Here is a 25,407-nt window from a genome sequence, read left to right on the forward strand (position 1 = left end):
CTCTAGTTGTGGCGAGCGGGGGCTACTCTTCGTTGCAGTGCATGGGCTTCTCATTGCGGTGGTTTCTCTTGTTGCCAAGCACGGGCTCTAGGGCTTTAGTATTGTGGCTCGCGGGCTCTAGAGCACAGGCTCAGTAGTTGTGGCACACAGGCTTAGCTGCTCTGCGGCATGTGGGATCTTCCCAGACCAGGGATCGAACCAGTGTCCCCTGCATTAGCAGGCGGATTTTTAACCACTGTGCCACCAGGGAAGTCCCGGAAATACTTCTTTTCTAACTGCAAGAGTCTACACTGCTATTAAAAGTAGCCTCATATACTAAGTAGAAAGTATATGGCAGAAAGAATGCAAAGGAAAGAATCTAAGCAGAATTAAAGACCACAGGCTTACCTATTAGGCTCTTCTCCGGGGGAGGAGGGACGATAAAGCCATTCTGGGAGTGTTTCTCTGAAAGCTTCTCATAAAGACCCAGAAAGTCACTAAATCTTCTTTTCACTGCAAACTGTTTACTTCTGAACATTGGTAAGTTCGTCTTGGGGAAAGAAAAAATACAAGGCGATCTCATTTTAAATAGGGGATGAATGAGTATCTTAAAAGTCATCCAGCTGACATCAAGGGAATCTTTTTCCCAGATCCCTGTCATTTAGCCACTTGGTAAATAACTTTCTCTGAGATTCTTACTCTTGTTTGTTTGTTTGTTTGTTTTCTGAGCTATAATCCCCTCTGGCTGTCTGGGAATCTATGGAGCCCTTCTCAGAATAATGATTTTAAGTGCATAAAATAATATACATTAGATTACAAAGGCAACTAATTAAATTCAAATGTGGTTTTATTTGCAGGTTAAGGGCTCTTGCTCTAAGGAAAGAGATGTTGCAATCTAGTTTAAAGCTAGAATTCTATGGTCATCTATTAACCCATTCATCCTGCACTGACTTATTAAGGGTATTAGCTGCTGGAATTAAAGCAGCCAAACAGAAGAAAAGACAGAGTAAACAATGCCCCTAAGGGGGAGGATCAGACGAAATGTCTACACTGTAGACACTTTAACCTTTAAAGTGTCACAGGATCTAGAACACAGGGGCAGGTCAACAAGTAGTAGAGAGATAATATAAAGAAAACTTCTAGTAAAAAAGACTAGGCCTACGTCATATTGAGAGATCATTTAATACTCACCAGACAGGCAAAATTTAAGGAGGTGGGGCCTTGCCAACTGCTGGCAGAGAAGTGTGTCAATGGGAACTTTTACATACTGCTGATGGAAGTATAAACTGGTACAAGGACTTTAAAAAGCAGTTTGTATTCCTTTTCTTCAACATTTGCACTACCTATGACCCAGGGAAACTATTCCTGAGTATATACCCAAAAGAAACTCTTCTTATGTGTACACCAGAAGACATGTGCAAGTATGTTCACAGCGCATAATTACAAAAACTGGAAACATGCCAAATATTCACAACAGGAACATGAATGTATTATGCTATAATCACAAAATGGACTAATTAACTACAGCTACACACAACATGGATGGGTCTGAGGAACAATGGTAGTAAAGAAAGCACTATATTCAGCATGATACCATTTTAATGAAACTCAAAAAAAAAAAAGCAAAACAGTACATTGTTTAGAGATACATATGGGAAGACTTTTTAATAAAGGAAATGAGAGACAACTCAGGAGAGTGGTCACCTCTAAGGTGTGAGGCAGGGGATAGGAGAGGGAGAAACACGCAGGTAGATTCAATGGTACTCATCTTAAGACTGGTGGTAGGTTCGGGGCTTCATTTTTTATGCTTCATAACCTGCATACAACAACGTGTAAGTTTTGTATGCATTAATATTATATAAAAAAGGAAGACCAGACCCGAGCGGCAAAAGGTTAGGGAGAGCATTAAAAGAAGTTCCACATAGGAAACCTCAGAAGAACTGATGATTTTTAAACAGGTGGTATAGTTTGGGGTGATCCGCCAAACTAGCTCTAAGCCACATAGCTCTTAAGAGGGATGGTACTATATCAGATACACCACATGTCTTAATAAAACTTACAAAGTTTCACACTGAAGTGTTAGCTCTCTGGAAGAAAAGTGGAAAGGCTCAGATGAGATTACCAAGGGGATGCAGACTTGCTCCATCTTGAGTAAACTTGAAGGAAGATGTTGACAAAGAAACTAAAGAAATACCCAGAAATAATCTGAATGATGACCTTCTTGGTATGAGCACCCAAGTCTATTAAGGTGGTCATCAGCAGGGTCACTTGGACTCACCTGTGTTGTAACTTTGTAGGCCACATAGGCATTCATACCATCCCCTGTGGGGAGAACAAGAAAGCAGGAGAGGATTATTCTGTAAACCAAAGCAGAACAAATCTTGCTAACATTTAACCAGGAATCATAAGCCAGCCACAGGAGCTGTGTACAAGAAGGGATATCTGTTTCATCTCTAAGCTTTATATACTATCCTATAATCCAGTTCCTACTTTGTCTCAGGACCTCTGTGGCGCATATCATGGCCCCATGGATGCTGGCTGGGCCCCAGTTTAAGTCAGACAAGAGAGTCAGCCTCCTGTTCCAAAGCCAGGCTCTATTTATACCCTCCACAAAGCAGCACTGGATACTGACAATCCATCGCTTGTTACCATGCCAGTATTTGGGCTAGTTACACACATCTGTCTAAATCCAAACAATTCTCTTGCTGTATAAAGCAGGAGGAGGAGAAGGAAGCAAATGATGTAAAAGGAAACAAGAAGTTCTACCCTAAGCTAGCTCTGGGCTCCATTTGCTCTTTCAGAAGTACTGCGCCGGTCCCTCCACTGGTGCTGGGGGACACTGACCCCTCTCATCTAGCATGTTCACCCAGAGCAAAGGGCCTGGCAGGAAGACACTTCGGCTGCCTGATGTCACACAAATCTCTCTTTCCTGGAGGAATTATTTTTCTGAAAAAGGCTTTGACTGTTCAATAATTTGGGATTCAAGCAATTGTTTTTCTCTGTGGTAGTGTCCTGACCTCAACCACTTAGGGACATAAAGGCACCATTGACTCCCTGAGCAGTGAAAAGACACACATTGGACTCGAGACCGACATAACTCCAGTGCTGGGCTCTGGCACATTAGGCTGGTTTCATTCCCTTCCTCCCCACCCCGATTCTTCCCCACACCAACCAGGAAAACGTAGGTCAACAATTACTAGCTGCCAAAGCCTCTGAACTGGCCCTGGGGTAAGGGCCCAGGGGAGGAACGTGCAGTTCTAGACCTGCAGGGTCACGTATTACAACTTGGGTTCACCGAGATGGCTGGGAATAACTGCTTTTATAAATTACACAGAGAAGTTGGAGACTGTACAGGAAGAGAGGGCTTGCTTTCTTCATCTCTCCAAGCCCTACCAAAAGAGCAATGTGATGCAGACCTACTAGAGAATGGACTTGAGGACACGGGAAGGGGGAAGGGTAAGCTGTGACAAAGTGAGAGAGTGGCATGGACATATACACATTACAAAACGTAAAATAGCTAGCTAGTGGGAAGCAGTCACATAGCACAGGGAGAGCAGCTCAGTGCTTTGTGACCGCCTGGAGGGGTGGGATAGGGAGGGTGGGTGGGAGGGAAACGCAAGAGGGAAGAGATATGGGAACATATGTATATATATAATTGATTCACTTTGTTATAAAGCAGAAACTAACACACCATTGTAAAGCAATTATACTCCAATAAAGATGTTAAAAAACAAACAAACAAAACCCAGAAACTATTTAAGTAAAGCTTTAGAAATTACTTTATATTTATTACCACTGTTAGTTCTCTTCTAAACCACTTAAACTATATCGCCTAATACTACTAAGGATGCTTACCACTGATAAAAGGAAAAAAATCTAAATTTACTTTATAAACTTTCAAATTTTCATTCACAGTTGCATAGTCATGGTCAAATGTCCAAAAGGTCAATTCCATGATTTAGTGCCTGCAATTAAGGAATGACTAAGTGCAAACATACATAAAAACACAGTAGTGAAGTAGGATCTTCAGACACTTTGCCTGCTTATCAGCTGTTTTTATTGAGGCAATGTGTAAAAAAAGAGACATACTTTCATGTCCAGAGCTTATAAGATACGGAAATGTCCTAGAAATGCAGCAGTTTTAAATTTGTTAATTTCCTAAATAATTTCAGGAAGTTGAAAATGACATATGCAAATTACCAAGGCTCTAAAAAGCAATATCCTGGTAGTGAGACTCTTATTTAGATGCGTGTGGGAATAAGAAGCTCATGTTGAGTAAACAGCCCACGCTGTTTACAGAAACAGAAGGTGCTGTTATAAAGATCAATATGAATCTTGAAGTAGCTGGTTTCTTGGCATCGACATGACTAAGAATCTACTATGGTGCAAGGGAATGAAGGTTTATCACCAAAAGTGATTTGTGTTTAAATAAATCTGATCCACGGGATGTTTAAATTACTGTTACGCATTGAACTGTGTCCCCCTAAGAAAGATATGTTGAAAATCCTAACCCGTGGTACCTCAGAATGTGACCTGATTTGAAAACAGGGTCTTTATAGAAGAAATCAAGTGAAAATGGGGTCAGTAGGGTGGGCCTTAATTCAATATGACTGGTGTCTACATAAAAAAGGGACCTTTGGACAGAGACAGACACACATAAAGGGAAGATGATGTGAAGGCACCAGGGAGAATGCCATGTGACAATGAAGGCAGAGACTGGAGTGATTCATATGTAAGCCAAGGAATGCCTGAGGCTCCAAAAGCTAGAGGAGAGGCACGGAACAGTCCTTCTCTAGTGCCTTCAGAGGAAGCATGGCCTCACCAACACCATGACAAGGCTTCTGGCCTTCAGAACTCTGAGAGAATAAATTTCTGGGTTTTTTTTTTCCTTTTTTTGCGGTACGTGGGTCTCTCACTGTTGTGGCCTCTCCCGTTGCAGAGCACAGGCTCCGGACACGCAGGCTCAGCGGCCATGGCTCACGGGCCCAGCCGCTCCACGGCATGTGGGATCTTCCCGGACCAGGGCACGAATCCGTGTCCCCTGCATCGGCAGGCGGACTCTCAACCACTGCGCCACCAGGGAAGCCCTCTACCAAGGATTTAAAGCAGCTAATAACTAGCCTAAAATCAACGTGCATATAGAATATTCATAAATATTAGAGAGGCAAGAGAGAATCCTGAACATGTAATCCAAAATTCTGGTCCAGGTTCTACCACGGGCCATATATTGTGACCTGACAGGAAGGCTACATTTCATTTATTGGTTCTCAATTTCCTCTACTGGTGGATGAGGGAATTGTATAAGATGCTCATAAACATCCTACCAGTGCACCAGTCTAGGAAAAGTAAAACTCTACAGTTTAACAACAAACCATTTTGGCATAAAGTCTAATTAGATTTTAAAAATTCTTGTTCCTAGTTCAGAACAGACAAAGGGTTGGAAATCACATTCTTCCTCTTAACCATACAAATATCACCCCTACTTAATAGGAGGAAAAAGCTCTGTGCAGCCTCTTCTCTTAGAGACTATACCTGGAACAAGGAAAGTCGAGGCCTGTTTGCCCGCCACTCACTAAAAGGTCTCACAAGCTTGAGACACAGGAAGGCTATCCTAAAAATCCACATTCTGGTCAAAGTTAATTATTGTGCTTTTTGAAAATCCAATTTAAATTTGATCAAAATTCAACCTGGGTTCTTTAATCTTTACGTATGAAAGAGAGATGCAGATTTCCCCACTTTATTAGAATATCAAGAGTACATAGTAAAAAGACATGTAACAAGAAATCCAAATTTCTTGAGGGAAAAATAAATCCAGCATCCCAAGATTTTAAAACGTGTTTTTAGGGTGCTTAAATGGAATTTATGATCTCAAGAGGAAATAAAATGGTGTCAACAACTCTGTGGGAGAAGCCAATTTTGGGTTTTTAAAAAGGGATTCGAATAATATTTGATTTTCTGATTTTTCTTTCTTAAGCCAGAAAAGGCCTAAATAAGTACTGGTAACTGCTGTTTCTGGCCTTGGAAGCATAGCAAGGGGCATAGTTTCATAGGAAAGATAATGATGAAGTATTTCACACTAGCTAGTTCAGCTCTGGAGGTAACCATTAAGAAATTAGCTAACTGTGCTTTCCACAGCCATATCCTAACATCACAGGGAGTCCCAAGTACACTTACCTATCTTCTCAGGATCAGTTATACCAACTGTCAAGTCAAATTGGTCTTCCTGTTCTTCTTCCTCTAGCTTTTAAAGAGAAGACAAATCATGAGATACCCCAAAAAAGGCTATATTAATTTTACTCTGCATTAACATTACATCAATATAATAACATATATTAGATATAGATATATCCTTCTACACATCAGTGTTCAGCTCTGTCCATTCCCAACAATCTTGATGAAGCAACTTCCACTACTTTAAGCTGGAGCTTGCACGAAGGTCTTTGTTACATCTATTCTCTTAAAACATTATTTTGATCATAACGAATAATTACTAGGTTTTGGAAGACTTGCTGCTGTCAGGCTAAGGAGGGAATGAGGAGACACTATACTCTTGAATATGGGAGCTTCGGACACTAAATATCATTAATGACCATTGAAAGCCTCTGTGCCATCTTCTGGGTAACAGATACTCTGCCCAGGAAAGAGTCCTTTATTGGATTTTGGCTGTCCATTAACCATAAGAGTCTTCTTCAAGAGTCATACATGTTATATCAAGGTTCAAACTCAACTGAACTTCAGACTGGTAGCACAGTCCTAAACATCCAAAAGAAGACCAACAGCACAAATTCTCACCTCCTCATAGCTTGGCTGGGGCTTAGAAGAATTTGTGGCCTCCTGTGGAGGAAGAGAAATGAGTGTTTTGGCTGGCACCTTCTTCTGATTATTTTGTGTGCTGTCCAGGGATAGCTCCACTGTGGCATCTAAAAATAGTTGATATTTTATAATGAAAGAAGAGTCAGAAAAACTGTAAGCTAGAAAAAATGGACCTAAGATACAAATGCAGTAACACTGGGGGAAAAGTACTGTTTGCCACATCTGAAGATGACACTGTTGTTTTACCACAGTTTAAGAATGTTCACAATTACAGTTTTAGATCATCTTGCAAAGATTAAGTTATGTTTAATATATGCTGTCCAAGGGGGATAAAAATATATTGCAATATCTGAAAATCTTTCTAATCAAAATAGTTTAAAAAAAAAAGTGCTAAAGAGCTGTCTTTGTCTAGGAAAATCTCAGCTGAACAGAACAACTCATTCCCTAAGTGTTCTAGGGAGGGGACTTTTAAAAGAGCATTATGTACCATTTTTAGGCATTACAATTTCTTAGGCAAATAATAAGAACGCACTCTCAACTAGCAGCAATGGAGCTAGAAGTTCAAAGCCTAAATAACTGAGATTTTTTTTTCTTTTTAATAAAGAAAAATATAAATATCCATTAGGGTTTGGCCTGATCAGTAAGTATTCAATTCTAGCCTTAGGGAATTCAAAGAGAACTGTTTCTTTTTCTTTTCTAGACTTTCATTTAGAGCTAAAATGAAACCAGACAGAGGGGTCTATAAGGCATAACCAGGTCCTAGATCAATGCTATTATCATTAAAAGGGCTTCCCTGGTGGCGCAGTGGTTGAAAGTCCGCCTGCCGATGCAGGGGACACGGGTTCGTGCCCCGGTCTGGGAAGATCCCACATGCTGCGGGGGCGGCTGGGCCTGTGGAGCCATGGCCGCTGAGCCTGCGCGTCCACAGCCTGTGCTCCCCAACGGGAGAGGCCACAACAGTGAGAGGCCCGCATACCGCAAAAAAAAAAAAAAAAGTTAATCATGTCTATAAACAAGTTTGCCAGACTGTCGGAATCCTATCAGGATTCTTTTCCTCATCAGGAAAAGAGAGGTGGTAATATAATCTGGCCCTACTGTAGGAGTACAAACCACACAAAAATATGCATAATGAACATGCTAGGGTGATAGGATTCTTTGAAGCAAGCAACCAGCTAAAGTATGTTTAAGAAATTCATATCATGCAGGCACCACATAAATAATTAAGTTATCCAATCCAATAAATGTGACTGAAAACGAAACAGGAATTTAAACATTTAAAACCTTTGGCTTATTAGAGTGCTACTAAAAGCCTTTTGAAGAGCTGTGCATTTTTTATTGAGAGTCCTGTGACAAATGTGACAAAACTTACATCAAAAATGCTTTTTTCTTTGTACTCTTGATAAGAGTAATGGAAGAGCCACTGGACTCCATCACAGAGATTCTGACGATCACTAAACTAATCATGTAGAAAGTATTAGAACATTTAAATTTCCACAGTCAATAACTGAAATATCCGAGAAACTACTCAAGTCCTAAACTAAATGTATCACTGTAGGCATTCCTTTCTACAGATATCTTATGTTCCTTTCTTAGTAATGAGGCAGTCATTGGCTGCTTATGAAAACAGTTGGGGAATGAAGTAAATCAGAACCTTCATCAGCAATAAATATGTCCCTAATAAAGATCTTCTACATGTTCATATATAAAACCCAACCATGGGGTAACTCAGTCACACCAAGATTTCAGGTCTTCTTAAAGGGCAAATCATATAAATGTTAAGTTCCCAAAGATAGAAAAACTTTCTTTGCAGTCTGCCATATAACTAGATGATTCATTATTTGCATTTCTCCTCCAGAAATTTTATCCCAAATGTAAACATTAGCAGAATGAACAGTGGGCACTTAAGTTTCATAGAGGAAAGGAATTGGAAAATATTTGAAATCTTTATATTCCTTCTTCTAACCTCTTCTTCCCTTGTCATGTCTTAATTTCGCACCGAGTTCAAATGTGAGAGTCCTCCCAAGATCTTCCCTTCCCAAGTCCACCCTCTCATCTCTTCCCTTCCTTATCATTCTCTCCTTTGAGGGTCTCATTCACATGGCAGTTTCAATTACCACCTCTAGGAAGTTGATCCCCACATTTAAAATTTAAAATATCTAAAACCCAAACTCACTCTCCCCACCTTCCAACTCAAAGCTAGTTTCTTCTGTAGAATGTAGTTCTCAAAATGGTACCATTTTCTTCCTAATCCTTGGGCTTGAAACTTTTGACTGTCTTCAATCCTTATTTTTGGACACCCGTTATATCCAATCACCAACACCAGATTCTGTTGATTTCAGTTTTTGAAAAGTTTTCACCTTTCTTTTCCTATTTCCATTACCTTATTTTTGGTCTTTACCATTTTATTCTTGAACTAATTTGTGATTGCCTTCTGACATCTCCAGTCTTTGTCCATTGCAATCCGTTTTATATAATAATTCTACCAGGTCAGTCTTTCCTCACTTTGCCCAGATCACTTTCCTTACTCAAAACTACCAATGGCTCTTAATTGGCACTAGGATGAAAATTCAAATTCTAATTATTACTGTTATCTAAAATCCTCCTAAACAACATTTCCAGACTTACCTTCCATGGCATCTCTAAGAAGCCCCTGTTTTGGCCCACTGAGTTTACTGACTGTCCCTCAAACACACCATATACTTCCTGCCTAACCATTTGCACCCTTTCTCTTTTTCCTACATAAATCCTGCTTCTTCCAAGAAGTCTAACAAGATCACTCTAGAGCAGAGCTTATCAATGAGGGCACTACTGATATTTTGGGCTGGATAATTCTTTTTGGTGAGGGGCTGTCTGTGTACTGTGGGGTGTTTAGCAGCATCCATGGCCTCTACTCAGCAGATACCGGCAGCACTGCCAGGTGTGACAAACAAAAATGTCTCCAACCATTGCCAAATGTCTTTGAATGTCTTTGGGGGTGGTGCAGGGGAAGGACCACCTTTTGTTGAGAACCGGGCAGTCCCTCTCAACAAAAAATTATTGGGCCCAAAATGTTAACAGTGCCAAGATTGAGAAACTCTGTTCTATACTAGTATTTTTCAAACTGCAGTCTGTTGTTCACTGGGGAATTGTGACAGTGATTCAGTGGGTTACAAACAGCATTTTAAAAAAAGAGAAACAACAGAAAATTTCAGATTGTATGGAGGGTAGTAAAGGCAAGTTATTTAATAAAACTTTTAGTTTTATACAAGTGCATAAATATTTTGGATTATGACACAAAATGTTATTTCTTACTATGAGTCTTGGTCATAAAAGTCTAAAACCACTGCTTTCGTCTCACCTCAGACCCCTCTGAGCTCCTGTGACCTAATATTTCTATCAGTCCTCTGGCCACATTTATATTATTGTTTAACAATTTGTCTAAATCACATTCTTAAATAACTGTATATTTATGTCTTACTCCCTAAGCCTGTAAGAATCGTGATGGCAGGTACTGCCTTTTATTATGTTTTGGAATCCTCCACAATAGTATCTTAACATCGAGTTGTGTTTCTCATATATATATAGCTTTTTACTTTAACTCAGCAACTTAGAAGATTCCTAGCTTAAGTTTTGAGTCCATACTTGCCTGCAAAGAGATCCTGTGGCTCTTGGTCTTGTTCCTCACGGATCCCATTTTCTTTGGAGCCACTGTTGATGGGAAGAAGGGAAGCAATTCTCTTTGGAGACTGGGGCTTACTCTGAAAACAAAGAAATACTCTGAATACTATGAATAAAATTGTACCATTAAAAACAAACCTAGAGGACTTCCCTGGCGGTCCAGTGGTTAAGACCCTGCGCTTCCACTGCAGGGGACACAGGTTCAATCCCTGGTTAGGGAACTAAGATCCCCCATGCTGCTTCACACGGCCAAAAAAACCACCAAAAAACAAACCAACCTAGAAAGTGACTTCTGATGCACCCCTCAGTTGCTTCCCCAGGTGTTTAGGGGAAGACAGGATCACTAGTCAGCCAGTTTAATAAGCAGCAAATCATTATTAGTTATGTAAGTGTGGCCTGAGTGATCACAGAGCTAAAATAAACTCACACATTTTAGGGTTAACTTCTAACACTATAACCCTGCTGAAATGCCCTACCCCAAAGCACATGATGCCAACATGGATATGTGTATACAAAGATAATTTTCAAAAGAACCTGTCCAAATGCATTTCTCCTCAGTTGATGACCTTTATTCTTTCAAATGCTGACAGGGCACATTCTAGTGTCCAGGACACCACACTAGAGACCATAAATCAAGCTCTGATCCTGCCTTATTTTGTGGCCTTGGCTGAACCATTCACTGAAGCCCAGTTATGTGGATATTACCGACCCTCCCGACAAGCAAAGGAAGGTATGACACTTTAATGTTGTTTGTAACTATAACTTATCTTTTCATCCTTAACTTATAGAGACACAATTTTCAACCAGACTCGTGTCAGGCTAGCAGAAGAAAAACCAGCCATGCTTAGCCTACAGGCACATGGTGAAAATACAGTCAGTCCATGGCCTTGTGATCCGCCGCAAGCAAGTGTGGGGTGAGGCCCCAGACCGGTACCAGAGTGAACAAAGCTGGATTGTGTAGAAAACTAACAGAAAGCTGAGAATCTGACTTCAAAAGCCATGGTGTCATATTAGAGGGTTTTGAAGTCAGACCCCAAGGCCAAATCAGTTAAAAGACCTGACTTAAGGAATCTTTTATGAAACATTTCCTTAACAAATCTGAGGGTGTTTGTTCCTTGGAAACAGGCCCTTTCTGACCCAACAGAACAAAGTGAAATGACAGATTTATTGGGTACTTTGAATCTGTCATGCAAATAGCTCCATCCCAGTACTGGGGCCACCCTCAGGGAAAGAAACTGTTACCAATATGTAGATTTATACTAGCAAACAACGGAATTTTCTACCCTAATAAAATTTAATGAGCTTTTAGTTGTATGTGCTTAAATGTTACCAGTTCTGTTAGAGACAGTGATCCTGTCTTCTAGCTGCTTCCACAATCTTAAAAAACAACCAAAAAAAAAAAAAAAAACCACTGCCGAGACACAGACAACAAATAATAGGGCAAAACCAAACCCTACACTTCCCTTTTGCCTCTTAAATTGCCAACTACTTTCTTACATACACACGTCCATCCTATACATGCTCTTGTGCTCTTGTACAGTATAGGGAATCTCATAAAAAGCCATCTGATGTCTTTTAATTCAGTTCCCACTAATACCAGTTGCCTCTAGATGGAGATCTAAGAGAGATTAAAACTCAGATACATTAAGAATATACATATATAAATGTAATTTACTAGTAGCTCACCAGAGAGACTAAAGAAACAGGAAAAGAACAGGTTAGAATTTACCCATTTTTAACAACACCGAGAAGAACCCATTCTTGTGATACGAAGATGAATAAAGGCACCTTTCTATTTCTATTTCTGTTTTATCATCTAAACTTGGAAGTTTAAAGATTAAGAAAATTTTCTGGAGCAATGCTAGAATAGCAGTCTGTCTGGGAGAAAATATTTGCAAACGATGAGACCGACAAGGGCTTTATTTCCAAAATATACAAATAGCTCATAAACTCAATAACAAAAAACCAAACAACCCAACCAAAGAGTGGGCAGAAGACCTAAAAAAACATTTCTCCAAAGAAGACATACAGATGACCAACAGACACATGAAAAGACGCTCAACATCGCTAATTATTAGAGAAATGCAAGTCAAAACTACAATGAGGTATTGCCTCACACGGGTCAGAAGGGCCGTCATTAAAAAGTCTACAAATAACAAATGCTGTAGAGGGTGTGGAGAAAAGGGAACTCTCTTACACTGTTGGTGGGAATGTAAATTGGTGCAGCCACTATGGAAAACAGTATAGAGGTTCATTAAAAAACTGAAAGTAGAGTTGCCATATGATCCAGCAATCCCACTCCTGGGCATATACCCAGAGAAAACTCTAATTCGAAAAGATACATACACCCCAATGTTCACAGCAGCACTATTTACAATAGCCAAGACATGGAAGCAACCTAAATGTCCACTGATAGATGAATGGATAAAGCAGATGCGGTATATATATACAATGAATACTACTCAGCCATATTGCATGGACCTAGAGATTATCATACTAAGTGAAGTTAGACAGAAAAAGACAAATATGATATCACTTACACGTGGAATCTAAAATATGATACAAATGAACTTATTTACAAAGCAGAAACAGATTCACAGACATAGAAAACAAACTTAAGGTTACCAAAGGGGAAAGGGGATGCGGAAGGGATAAATTAGGAGTTTGGGATTAGCAGATAAAAACTACTATATATAAAATAGATAAGCAACAAGGTCCTACTATATAGCACAGGGAACTATATTCAATATCTTGTCATAAACCATAATGGAAAAGAACATGAAAAAGAATATATACACATATATAACCAAACACACACACACACACACACACACACACACACGTATAACTGAATCAAGTTGCTATACACCAGAAACGAACACACATTGTAAATCAACTATACTTCAATCAAAAAAACAAAGGAATAGCAGTCTGTCTTTCCCTATACTAATCAGAAAAGACAGATCCAGATGGATGGGATACTGTGGTGACAACTAGAGCACAACTACTTGTCATTCTTCCTCTACCAGATCCTCTTCAAGCCCAAACCATACTTTGCTTGACTAGAACTGTAATGAAAACAAAAGCTTGTGCACTCTTAGTAAGCTAGGTAACAACTACCTTTGAGAATAGAAAACTGCTCCTCAAATATACTCTGGGACTCCATTCCAAAAACCACTAAAGGCTGAGTTCTAGGAAAGCTGAACATAGTTAGACTGATTATTGTATTTACTATTCTAATTTTTCCTCAGTAGTTCTTTTATAAAATTAATCTATGTACACAAAACTTTGTATTCTGTTTTTGCCCCCTTTGCCATCTGAGCAGTTTTTTCATGTCTTTAAGGTTGTACAAAAATCCCACTTTTAGTGACTTGACTCTCTATCATATGGGTATACTACAACATAGTCATTTCCCTAATGATGGGCATTTAGACAGTTTCCAGGTTTTTATTTTTATCATCACAAAAAATATGGTGATGTCTATCCCTATATATAAGTCTACATCTGATTATTTCCTTGGGATAGATTCTTAAGCAGAATTATTAAACGACATTTTCAAAGGCTCTACTAAGCTCCCTTCCAGAAAGGTCACAATTTGCATCCACCCCCAGGCCCCCACCCCACACCACCACAGCAACATTAAGCATTCTCTCTCTCTCTAAAAAATCTTTGTATGTTAACGAGTTATAAGTTGTCTTGTTCCCACATGTTTACTGGCCATCTGAATCCCTGTGATGTGTTTTGGTGTCCTTTGCCCATTTTTCTATGCTGAGTTAGCGTTACTTAGATGTACACTTCTCTTACATAAGTATGTTAACTCTCTCTCCGGCATATTGTATAGTACCCACGCCCCCAATTTTATCTCTTTTCTCTTTGTTTTATTTTTGATCTTAGCAAATTTATTCTCAATTGACTGATTTGTATTGGCACTGGCCTATTTCTTTAGGCTGAAGAGTACCCAGCACACAGTTGTCCTTTGAGGCATATTCTCAAGTTTTACTTAAAATCAAATACAAGAGAAGCTGAGCAGGACTATTTTTAAGGATAAGAAGAAATGAACCCCGTTCATGGTACCCAACATTTATACAGGACTGTTAATAGAAAACAAGTCTTCCATGAGACTAGAGTTTATAATAATAGCTTACTTCTCATCAAAATAAATAGCCACCTGGTATTAAAACATATTTCATATGCCCAAGGTTAAAAGGCTAATTTTCATCAGTATTAAGGAATGATTTATATTAAAAAGCTAATTTTGAAGCAACAGTTTAAATTTTAGGAAGGACTCATTTTTGGGGGTGGAGGCACACTGATTACAGAGTGACAAAATCAAAACTAAAAATAAGGCTTGCTTTATAATCCATATTTTAAAAATCTCTTAATAGTAAGTCACAAAACTTTGAAGGGGGCTAAATTTCTAGGCAATAGATAAAACTATTTTCTGTGATGAAATTTTTTAAATTTATTTTTTATTGAAGTATAATGTACAATATTGTATAAGTTACAGGTGTACAGAACAGTGATTAACAATTTTTAAAGGTTATACTCCATTTATAGTTATTATAAAATATTGGCTATATTCCCTGTGTTATACAATATATCCTTGTAATTTATTTTATACATAGTACTTTGTACCTCTTAATTCCCTATCCCTATATTACTCCTCTCCCTTCCCTCTCCCTACTGGTAACCACTAGTTTGTTCTCTACATCTGTGAGTCTGCTTCTTTTTTGTTATATTCACTAGTTTGCTGTATTTTTCAGATTCCACATATAAGTGATATCATACAGTATTTGTCTTTCATCTTTCTCTGACATATTTCACTTAGTATAATACCCTCCAAGTCCATTCCTATTGTTGCAAATGACAAAATTTCATTGTATTTATTTTATATTTATTATTATTAATTTTCTTGCGGTACACGGGCCTCTCACTGTTGTGGCCTCTCCCTTTGCGGAGCACAGGCTCCGGACGCGCAGGCTCAGCAGCCATGGCTCACGGGCCCAGCCGCTCTGCGGCATGTGGGATCTTCCCGAACCGGGGCACGAACCCGTGTCCCCTGCATCGGCAGGCGGACTCTCAACCACTGCGCGACCAGGGAAGCCCCAAATTTCATTTTTTTTATGACCGAGTAGCATTCCCGAGTGTGTGTGTGTGTGTGTGTGTGTGTATTTTTTTTTTTCACCACATCTTAATCCCTTCATCTGTTGATGGACACTTAGGTTGCTTGCATATCTTGGCAATGGTAAATAGTGCTGCTACGAACAGTGGGGTGCCTTATCTTTTCAAATTAGTGTTTTATGGATATACACCCAGGTAGAATTGCTGGGTCATACAGTAGTTCCATTTTTAGTTTTTTAAGAAACTTCCATACTGTTTTACAATTCATATATATTTTATGTGTTGCAATTCATGGTCGTTATTATCATTACTTAAGCTCAAATCATTCCATCATTGGCCAGTGGGAACCTCTTCAAGTTGGCTCTGAGTATTTTTGACGTGACCCTGTAGTTCTTGAAAGCTTCCTTGTTATCTGTAATGACAAGATTGTCCAGGCTCTTTTTGTACGTTTCCTACCTCACACCTGAAATCAGCCTGTTCTACGAGAACCAGAAGCCCTGGTTTCTTGAAATACTATTTCAAGACCACGGTCTGAGCACTAGGGGTATTCAGAGGTACCTGGGTTCATCAGTGTATCTAGAGCTTTTCAGTAGAAAGATATAGATACACACATTTGTTTTTAAAATGTTTCATGTGTTCATACTGACATTTTCCATTCAAGTATCAAGACTACAAATTTCAAGTCTCCTTTCTTTCATATAAGAATTCTGATTCTCGAGAACACAGTGGATGATAGGATTAGACTGTCTCGTAAGTATTCACTTGATTTATCCCACATTACAGTCTCAGGATAACAATGCTGATACTATCACCAACTACTATGATTACTGAAAACAGTCAAACATTTTTTTGCAAATGTTATCCCCATTCCCTTTCCTTTTTAAAAAATATAGTTGTGGGCTTCCCTGGTGACGCAGTGGTTGAGAGTCCGCCTGCTGATGCAGGGGACATGGGTTCGTGCCCCGGTCCGGGAAGATCCCACATGCCGCGGAGCAGCTGAGCCCGTGAGCCATGGCCACTGAGCCTGCGCATCTGGAGCCTGTGCTCCGCATCAGGAGAGGCCACAACAGTGAGAGGCCCGTGTACTGCAAAAAAAAATAAAAAATATAGTTCTTTTGTATCTGTAGTGTCAGAGCGTATGACCATGACATATGATGCTCTCTCCTTATTCCTCCTTAAGTCTGAATTCTATAGGCAACTGCATCTTCAGTGCTCACCACCGGTCCATATGTCTATGTGTCTTCAATCATTTTGGCTGTCTAAGGAAGGGCTCAGAGGAACAGTATTCTCTGGGTTCTTGTGCTTCTGTTTGTACTTACAAGAGCACTCAGACAGCCTAATCCTAATTCTCAGAGAGTCACTAGAAAGATATGCCAGCAAGACAGCACTTGTGTTAAGAGCAAACAGGTATTCCTTGCCAATTACTGGCTTCAAACCATGAGGCTCAGGCTACTAATGAAATTTTCTTAGCTCAGGGAAGGACAGATGTGGGCTTCCTGTCCCCCAGAGCTGACAGCCATTCAGTACTGAAAAGTACTGCTGTGATTCCAGGTATCTTCCGTTTATGTTAACCAGTTTTGATTCTTCCTCATGTTGCTCAATTGCTCTTTGCTCCAGGCAGAATCTTTGCATTATGTTCAAGGGACCTCAGAAGGGTAGTACAATTGAAATTCTCAACTGCATTTAGAGGATGAATCCAAATAAAAAGCTCAAGTAACAGTGCTTCTGGAAAACTGGGTACATACTCATTTTCCGATGAAAAATTTGGATAATTTAGTTAAGGCAATATGGAGCTACGGAATTGTGTGACAAGGAAAGGACAATTAGGAATAAGTCAACCCCAGAAGTTATACCCAGATGATAAAACGGCAGTCACAAAGTCTTTAAAAATTACCCTGGTAGGGCTTTCCTGTTGGCGCAGTGGTTAAGAATCTGCCTGCCAATGCAGGGGACACGAGTTTGAGCCCTGGTCTGGGAAGATCCCACATGCCGCGGAGCAACTAAGCCCGCGTGCCACAACTACAGAAACCCACGCGCCTAGAGCCCGTGCTCCTCAACAAGAAAAGCCACCGCAATGAGAAGCCCACGCACCACAACGGAGTAGCCTCCGCTTGCCGCAACTAGAGAAAGCCCACGCACAGCAACAAAGACCCAACGCAGCCAAGAAAAAAACTTACACTGGAAGATCTTGGCATGAAATACTACTCCTTTTGCCACCTTTACTTCTGGGGAGAAATGAGCTAAGTGGGTCAGTGTATTAGTTTTCTATCATGGCTGTGACAAATTATCACAAATTTAACAGATTAAACAATGGAAATTTATTAATTTATAGTTCTGCAGAAGTCAATACAGGTCTCACTGAGCTAAAATCAAGGTATCATCACGGCTGCATTCCGTCCTGGAGGTTCTAGGGGAGAATCTGTTTCCTTGCTCTTTCTAGCTTCTAGAAGCTGCCTACATTCCTTGGCTCATGGCCCACTTCCTTCATCTTCAAAGCCAACAATGTTACATCTCTCTGTGCCTTTCTTCTGAAGGTAGTGACTCTCTGTCTCTTCCATTTTTAAAGAATCCTTGTGGTTACACTGGGCCTACTCAGATCATCCAGGATAATTTCCCTACTTTAAGGTCAGCTGATTAGCAACCTTAATCCCAACTTCAAATTTACCCTTCACTTTGTAACCTAAGACCTTCATAGGTTCCAGGAATAGGAGTGGACATGCTGGAGGGGGAAGTCATTCCGCCTACCGCAGGCAGTGACTCCTCTCCCACACCATGTTTCAAAAATGGCACAGATGCACTAAAAGTTTCTGTGCTTAGGAGAATGGACCTTAAGTGTCCACTGGATTTGGTACATCTTACTCTACAAACTGGGTGGATATCTAACTAACCCAAATGATTTCACAATATTACCCCCTCTCATAACTTAAGGAGTTAAAGTAGGGATTCTAATGTGGGGTCCATGAGCCACAGAATTGAGAATCGGGCCTATGAATTTAAATGGGAATAAAATTACAATTTACTTTTCACTAACCTCTAACTGAAATTCAGCATTTTCTTCAATTATAAAGACAGGCAACAAACCATGAGTAGTAGCAGTACCTGAGACATAGCTAATAAAAATTAGATATTTTTATTTGATATTACAGTTATTACAGACCTTAAAATATCATTTATGCTCATCTCAATTTAAAAATCACGGTATTAAACCTATCCCTAGATATTATTTAAAGCATTTTTTTAAAAAGCATATAACATAAAATTATTCTAACGTTTTGATAATTGCATTTCAGTATAACTGGTTTCCTTTGTAATATTATGTATTTTATACATTTAAGAACATTATTCTGAGAATGGGTCCACAGACTTCCGTGGACTGCTAATGGGTCCATGACACAAAAAAGGTAGAGAACCTCTGAGCTAGTTCCTCTAGGACTAATGAAAATGGAAAAGGGGGAGCTAGAAGGGTGGGGAAAATAAGCCTGAAACTGACCACTGAGTTAGTAAAGGAAAACCATGAGCAAGTGCAGTAGAGACCTCAAAGTGAAAGGCCATCCATGATCTACCAAAATTTAGCTACAGACATTCTACTGAATCCTCTGGTGTAACTTCCATACCAAATTTTTGGGGTCTCACACTAATATAACTTGGAAGGGCCTGGAACTGAAGAAGGATCAGAGTACTAATGGTGCATTAGCTTCTAAATTGAAAAAGCAGAACAAACCCAGTTCAAATCTGCTCTGAAAGCAAAACAAAGCCCCAGCTGTCCATCTGACTAAGCAAAAGAATACGCCAAAGTTGAGCAACAGACTTTTCCTGGAGATCAGATACTTATGGCTACTTGCTCTAGTAACTATCAACTACTCATGATTTATTTATGACAGCAGTTACTGAAGAGTGCTGAGAAGCTTTGAGGACCAAGGGAGAGAAATTAGAGTGTTCTTTTTCCTCTCCCTTCTCCCAGCCAAATGAATCACAAGTGGCCAAGTCATTAGAGTTACCCTGACATCTGAGTAAGTAAAGGGGCAGCAACTCCCTACAAAACCTAGAAGTCGGATCACAATGTTAGTTGCTTCTCTCATAAGCCCCAAACTCTAATTTTATTTCATTTTAATTTATTTATTATTTTATTTATTTTGGCTGCGTGGGTCTTCATTGCTGCGTGCAGGTTTTCTCTAGTTGCGGTGAGTGGGGGCTACTCTTCGTTGCAGTGCATGGGCTCTAGGCGCGCAGGTTTCAGTAGTTGTGCCACGTGGGCTCAATAGTTGTGGCTCGAGGGCTCTAGAGCACAGGCTCAGTAGTTGTGGTGCAAGGGCTTAGTTGCTCCGCAGCACGTGGGATCTTCCCAGACCAGGGCTCGAACCCATGTCCCCTGCATTGGCAGGCAGATTCTTAACCACTGTGCCACAGGGAAGCCCCCACAACTCTTATTTTAAATACATTTTAAGTTGGGTTCTTATTAGTCATCTTTAAGTCTTCTCTCATGCCCCTTTCTCCAAAAGTGTTTTGTAACTACTTTTGTTAGCTTCTCCTCCATAACCTTGAAAGCTAGGTTAACTGCTAGTACAAGTCTATGATCAAGAAACCAATGAGTCTATGTACTTCAGGAAAATCTAAACTTATTAGAAGTTTACAATTTGAGCTGAGCATTAAAATGAATCTTTAGACAAAACACCAGTTACTGACTTTTCCAAGAACATCTGTATCAGACCTGTGTGAAGAATGTGTAATTTCAACTTCTGATCTTTTGATTAGATCTGACCACCTGATGTGATGTTAGCTCCAAAAACAAGTGTTTGGGACAATATGCGTATAGAAAATACTACAAACTAGACGGACAGTTACCCATGACTATTTACTAATATTAGTTGTAAATGACTATACCATTAACTAAAGAAACTAAGTATTAAATCTGTTTAAAAATACTGTTGTATAGATTAACTTTAAGAAGTCTGATTAGGGAACTTCCTTGGTGGTGCAGTGATGAAGAATCTGCCTGCCAATGCAGGGGACACGGGTTCAAGCCCTGGCCCAGGAAGCTCCTACATGCCGTGGAGCAGCTAAGCCCGTGTGCCACAACTACTGAGCCTGCGAGCCACAACTACTGAAGCCCGCACGCTTAGAGCCCGTGCTCCACAACAAGAGAAGCCACAGCAATGAGAAGCCTGCGCACCGCAACAAAGAGTAGCCCTTGCTCACCACAACTAGAGAAAGCCCGTGCGCAGTAACAAAAGATTCAACACAGCCATAAATAAATAAATTTATTTTTAAAAAAAAAAAAAGAAGTCTGATTAGGAACAGAGAAAGGACAGTATCAAGAAACTTACTGAAGACATGTTATACCTTTGGGAATAGCCACCACGCATTTTGCAGAACAGAGAATTAAAATCTTAGCCAGTTAAACTATCAATTTCCTTAGAGCTTTTAATGAAATTACCAACTTATATCCAGATCTAAAAAAGTTATCCTATAAGCACTCAAAAGGAAATAAACTGGTCTTAAAAAAGAGCTGAGATAACATTGTAAAATGGTGCAACTGCTATGGAAAACAGTATGGAGGTTCCTCAAAAACTTAAAAATAGAACTACCTTATGATCCAGCAATCCCACTTCCGAGTATATATGCAAAAGAACTGAAAGCAGGGTCTCAAAGAGATATTTGCATACCTATAGCAGGACTACTCATAGAGCCAAAAGGCAGAAGTAACCTACATGTCCACTGAAGGACGTATGGATAAACGAAATGTGGTATATACATTTGATGGAATATTATTCAGCCTTAAAAAGGAAGGAAATTATGATACATGCTACAACATGGATGAATCTTGAGGATACTGTGCTAAGTGAAATAAACCAGTCACAAAAAAGACAAATACTGTATGAGTCCACTTTATGAGGTTATCTAAAGCAGTCAAATTCATAGAAACAGAAAGTAGAATGGTGGCTACCAGGGGCCCAGGGGAGGGGGATAAGGAGAGTTGTTATTTAACGCAGGAGATCTGTTTCACACAAATGTGAGTATACTTAGCACTACTGAACTGTACAATTTAAAATGGTTATGATGATAAATTTTGTTGTGTGTTTTATACCACAATTTAAAAAAAGTTGATTTGTTTTCCCCTCAGGATACATGTTATATTGATCATAGATGTAGGACTGGATTCTAAAAATACCATGCCCTTTTCTGTCTAAATGTTAATATGTAATTTATGTTTATATAATTCCCTATAGTCCATAAAACATTGTCAATCAGAAGCCAATTGCTATCCTTGACTTTTGACTACCAATAAAGGCTAGTGACATTGTTCTTTAAACACCAGTGGAAATATGTAAATAAGTCTTGATTAACCAATTTTTTCAATATGTGACTTTTCATTTTCAAGTCCCCTGCTATTTTGTCTTTATCCTATTCTTTTTTTCTAGCCATTTCTCTAATTACAAGGGTTTCAATTCAAGAATAAGAGTGGTGAGAAAAAAAAATCTAATTGGTATAATATATCATCAAATGAAGAAGTTACCAGATTTGGCCAAAACCTGAACCAAGGATATCATTAATCTATGTTTCCCTCCTTTTTCTCAGCATGAGAAAGGACACCACAGTTCTCTTTTATTCAGAGGGCAAATCTAATGGTGGTCCTGGCATACTGCTAAAGAGATGAGCATATACGAGCTTCCGGGAAGGCAGATAAAGAACTTGCTTCAATTTTACCTTTCCGGTTTAGAAGTATGCAAATAAGACCAGTGAGGTCAAATGAGATGTAAAAACATGTATGCTATTTAGTGTTTTTAACATAACAATTTTAAGAATTAGAAGAACCGAAAAGGGGCTCTAATTTAGTCTCTCTTTTTACTAAGGGAAAAATTAATCCTATCCTAGAACTAAGAAAGTTTTAATTAAATAGATACATATCTGGATTCAGGTCCAATCAAAGATTCAGATAATATATTTAAAATTTTAGACCTTTTTATTCATAGGTCCACAAAGTAAGAGGCATAAAGAAGATAAGGTCTTGAGTATTCTTAAGAACCAGACCTTCCACAAACTGGTTTTCAGGCTTAAAGCAATGATTTCAGATTTGTTTTAATAATCCTTTTAACTCCAGTCTATCCCATTCAAATAACTGGTTTGTAGATCCTAAAATGCATATCAGGGGCTGCTCTTTCCATTAAAAATCAAATCATATTTTTATTACCATATTAAGAAAGCCTCTTGGGCTCTAAAAGAGAGCAGATGGGATGATTAACAGCAGCAGCTGTTACATCAATGTCCAGGAAATTACATGCATACCAAAAATGAGTTTTAAACTTTATATGCCTCAGCTTCTCAATTCTTTAATATTCCTCTCTTTGCCTCCAACATGCAACAAAACCTAGTATGAAGATAAACTTAAATCAGTAGGATGCTACTGAAGTCATTAAGTGCCTACTTTGATGGATTTTAATCAAATCAATCTTATTACCAGTTTGATTTTGATAAATTACATTAACCATTTTTAGGATTAATTAATTTAACTTTTCTAATTCATTATTAGATTTTGTGGGTTTTTTGATTCTTTGAGTAATTCTAGTTTACAAAATGCTCAACTGTTCTAAGTGTTTTACAGGTATTCTAATTTAATCCTCACAATAATGGTGGAGGAAAATACTATTACTATTCACATTTTACAGGTGAGGAAACTGTACAGAGTAAATAAGTACCCTTCCCAAGGTTAAGCCAGCAAGTAACAGAGCCTGGATTTAAACCAGGCTTCAAAGCCCACTTTCTTAATTACTTTATTTTTCAATCTTGTTCCTTAAGATACAGAAGCACTGCAATCCATCTTCTCACACTGGCTCACAACTAAAGCATTTATTGTAATATAATTTGTATTGACTATTTAATAAAAAAGTCACAGCCTAACTAGTGAGGAATCAGAAATGGCTTTCTGAAGATTAACATCAAGACAAGCTGCTAAAAAATGGCTTACAGGTGGCATTTTAGTTCCCTCAGCAACTCAATTTTCCTGGATCAAAATCTAAATAAAAATAATTTGGCTTTCTGTGGTAGAACAAGTTCATTCTGACCCCCTCCTCCTCCCCTTAGATGGAAATTAGGCAAAGTATTTTCACTATCTTAGGAGACAAGTATGGATGCCTCTGGGAAGTAATCTGGTGAGACCAATCAAATCACAACCTCTTGAACTTACTTAGAGAACTTTAGAAAATAACAACTCATCCTTCCAGGGTCCTTTTTGAAAAATAAATCATCATTTACCAATGTGACCAATTGCTTTCAGAGCCAGAGTCTCTGTTTTCAGATGTTCAGTCTATCTACCATCTCAGCAGTTATCAACAGTCGCTGTTCTGCATGGCTTATGAGGGAATTACTAAAGGAATAGACAAAAGATTTGTTTTAAATGGGATACAGAACTAAATTAGCAACAAGAGTTATTTCTCAGAATAACAGAGACTTCATTTGACAGTCTGAGCTGTTATATAAGCATCAGCAAACACTTTTGGAGCTGGGATTATGGACTTAATTCCTAAATACAGTACACGGACAAATCTAATGATTATCACAGAAGGCATTGCCAAGAAACTTAACCTTTTTCTGACTTAAAATGAGAGAAGCCTCAAACTTTTTCAGACACACGCTTGCATAAAGAATTTAAAGCTGTTTTATTTAGTCACTCATATACTGAGTAGCTACTATGAAGCTAAGCATTAACCAAGATAGAAAGAAACATAAATTCACTCCTAGCACTGAAGAAGTTTTCAACCTGGAACTAACTGTACCAAATGGTATGAGTCAGTATTCTTATAAAACAGCCCAAAAACATCTCCATTGGTTCCAGAACTGATTATTGATTTCCACATTCCACATATAAAGATGAGTTTTTTTAATACCTAACTCTTAAAAGAAACCCGGATATTACTATGGGAAACACCATTTCCTCTTCTCATTTACAGATTTGCTCCCACTGAGGTACTTAGGCACAAAAAACAGGGACAAAGCTTTCGATCTACGTAGTGGTTTATCTGGCAGGACCTTTTTTTCAACCGACATCTGGCAGGATTTTCCTAGAGATCAAAGGAGTCAAGTTAATTCTCCTAGACTAAGATCCAAAAGGACCTTTAGTAATCACCGGTAAGGATGGAGCTAACGAAAGGATTTGTGGGCAGGTCACTATCTTGGGCAACTCCAGATAACATTATTCATCCTTGGAACAGTAAGGCGAGGTAAAGGAAAGTCTGCACCCCACCCCCTTATCTTGATCTATTAAATCAGCCTGGCAGGAAACCACCAGCAAACCAGCCCCGTGGGTCCGTGGGGCCGCAAGGCAGGGCCAAATGCCCGCCTCGGAGGCTCTTCGCTGTCACGGACCTCAGCTGAGAAGCCACCACATCCCTCACTCCTCACCGTCCGCCCAGGGGCGGGGAAGCCGGGCCCTACGTCTCGGTGCTCATCTAGAACCCAAGCCACGACAACTGTCACCAACGTAAGGTCTCGCCGGGCCCACTCTGCCCAGCCTCCCCAACCCTCGCTTAGCGTCGCTTTCCTTTGGGGGCGCCCGCCCGCCTGCCCCGAAGGGTGCGAACTCACGGCATCCGCGGCGCCGGTGAAAATATCCTCCCCCTCGGTGTCGCTGTCCCCGGCCTCTGGTTCTGACCCCCCGACTGCTCCCTCGGACTCCGGCTCCAGGACGGGGAAGGGCGGAGGGAGTCTTCCCGAAGCGCTACAACCACCACCCCCCGACGCCATCTTCCTCCACCCACGGCGGAAGCCGCAACAACAACTTTATAAAGAGATAGTGCCGCGAGCAAAGCGTTCCAGCGGCTCGAAGAGGTAAGGCCGCTACCA

At 39.6% G+C, this 25,407-nt stretch overlaps 1 protein-coding gene across 4 annotated transcripts in view; it reads right to left on the reverse strand.

Moving 5' to 3' along the window:
- The window catches only part of SNX1 (sorting nexin 1), a 39,414-nt gene extending 14,007 nt beyond the window's left edge, over positions 1–25,407 (reverse strand). Inside the window, exons 1-6 of one of the 4 annotated variants that reach the window (XM_030878964.3) lie at positions 25,150–25,407; positions 10,418–10,529; positions 6,772–6,899; positions 6,154–6,220; positions 2,258–2,301; positions 388–529 (exon numbers count right to left, since the gene is read on the reverse strand). In XM_030878964.3, coding sequence (XP_030734824.1) covers positions 388–529; positions 2,258–2,301; positions 6,154–6,220; positions 6,772–6,899; positions 10,418–10,529; positions 25,150–25,308 — 652 coding nt within the window. In that variant the 5' untranslated portion in view covers positions 25,309–25,407. The remainder of the gene's footprint in view (positions 1–387; positions 530–2,257; positions 2,302–6,153; positions 6,221–6,771; positions 6,900–10,417; positions 10,530–25,149) is intronic. The other 3 variants (XM_030878961.3, XM_030878965.2, XM_060294156.1) reach the window with 3 other exon arrangements.

Source organism: Globicephala melas, chromosome 2, assembly GCF_963455315.2.
Source record: "Globicephala melas chromosome 2, mGloMel1.2, whole genome shotgun sequence".
Lineage (NCBI taxonomy): Eukaryota > Metazoa > Chordata > Mammalia > Artiodactyla > Delphinidae > Globicephala > Globicephala melas.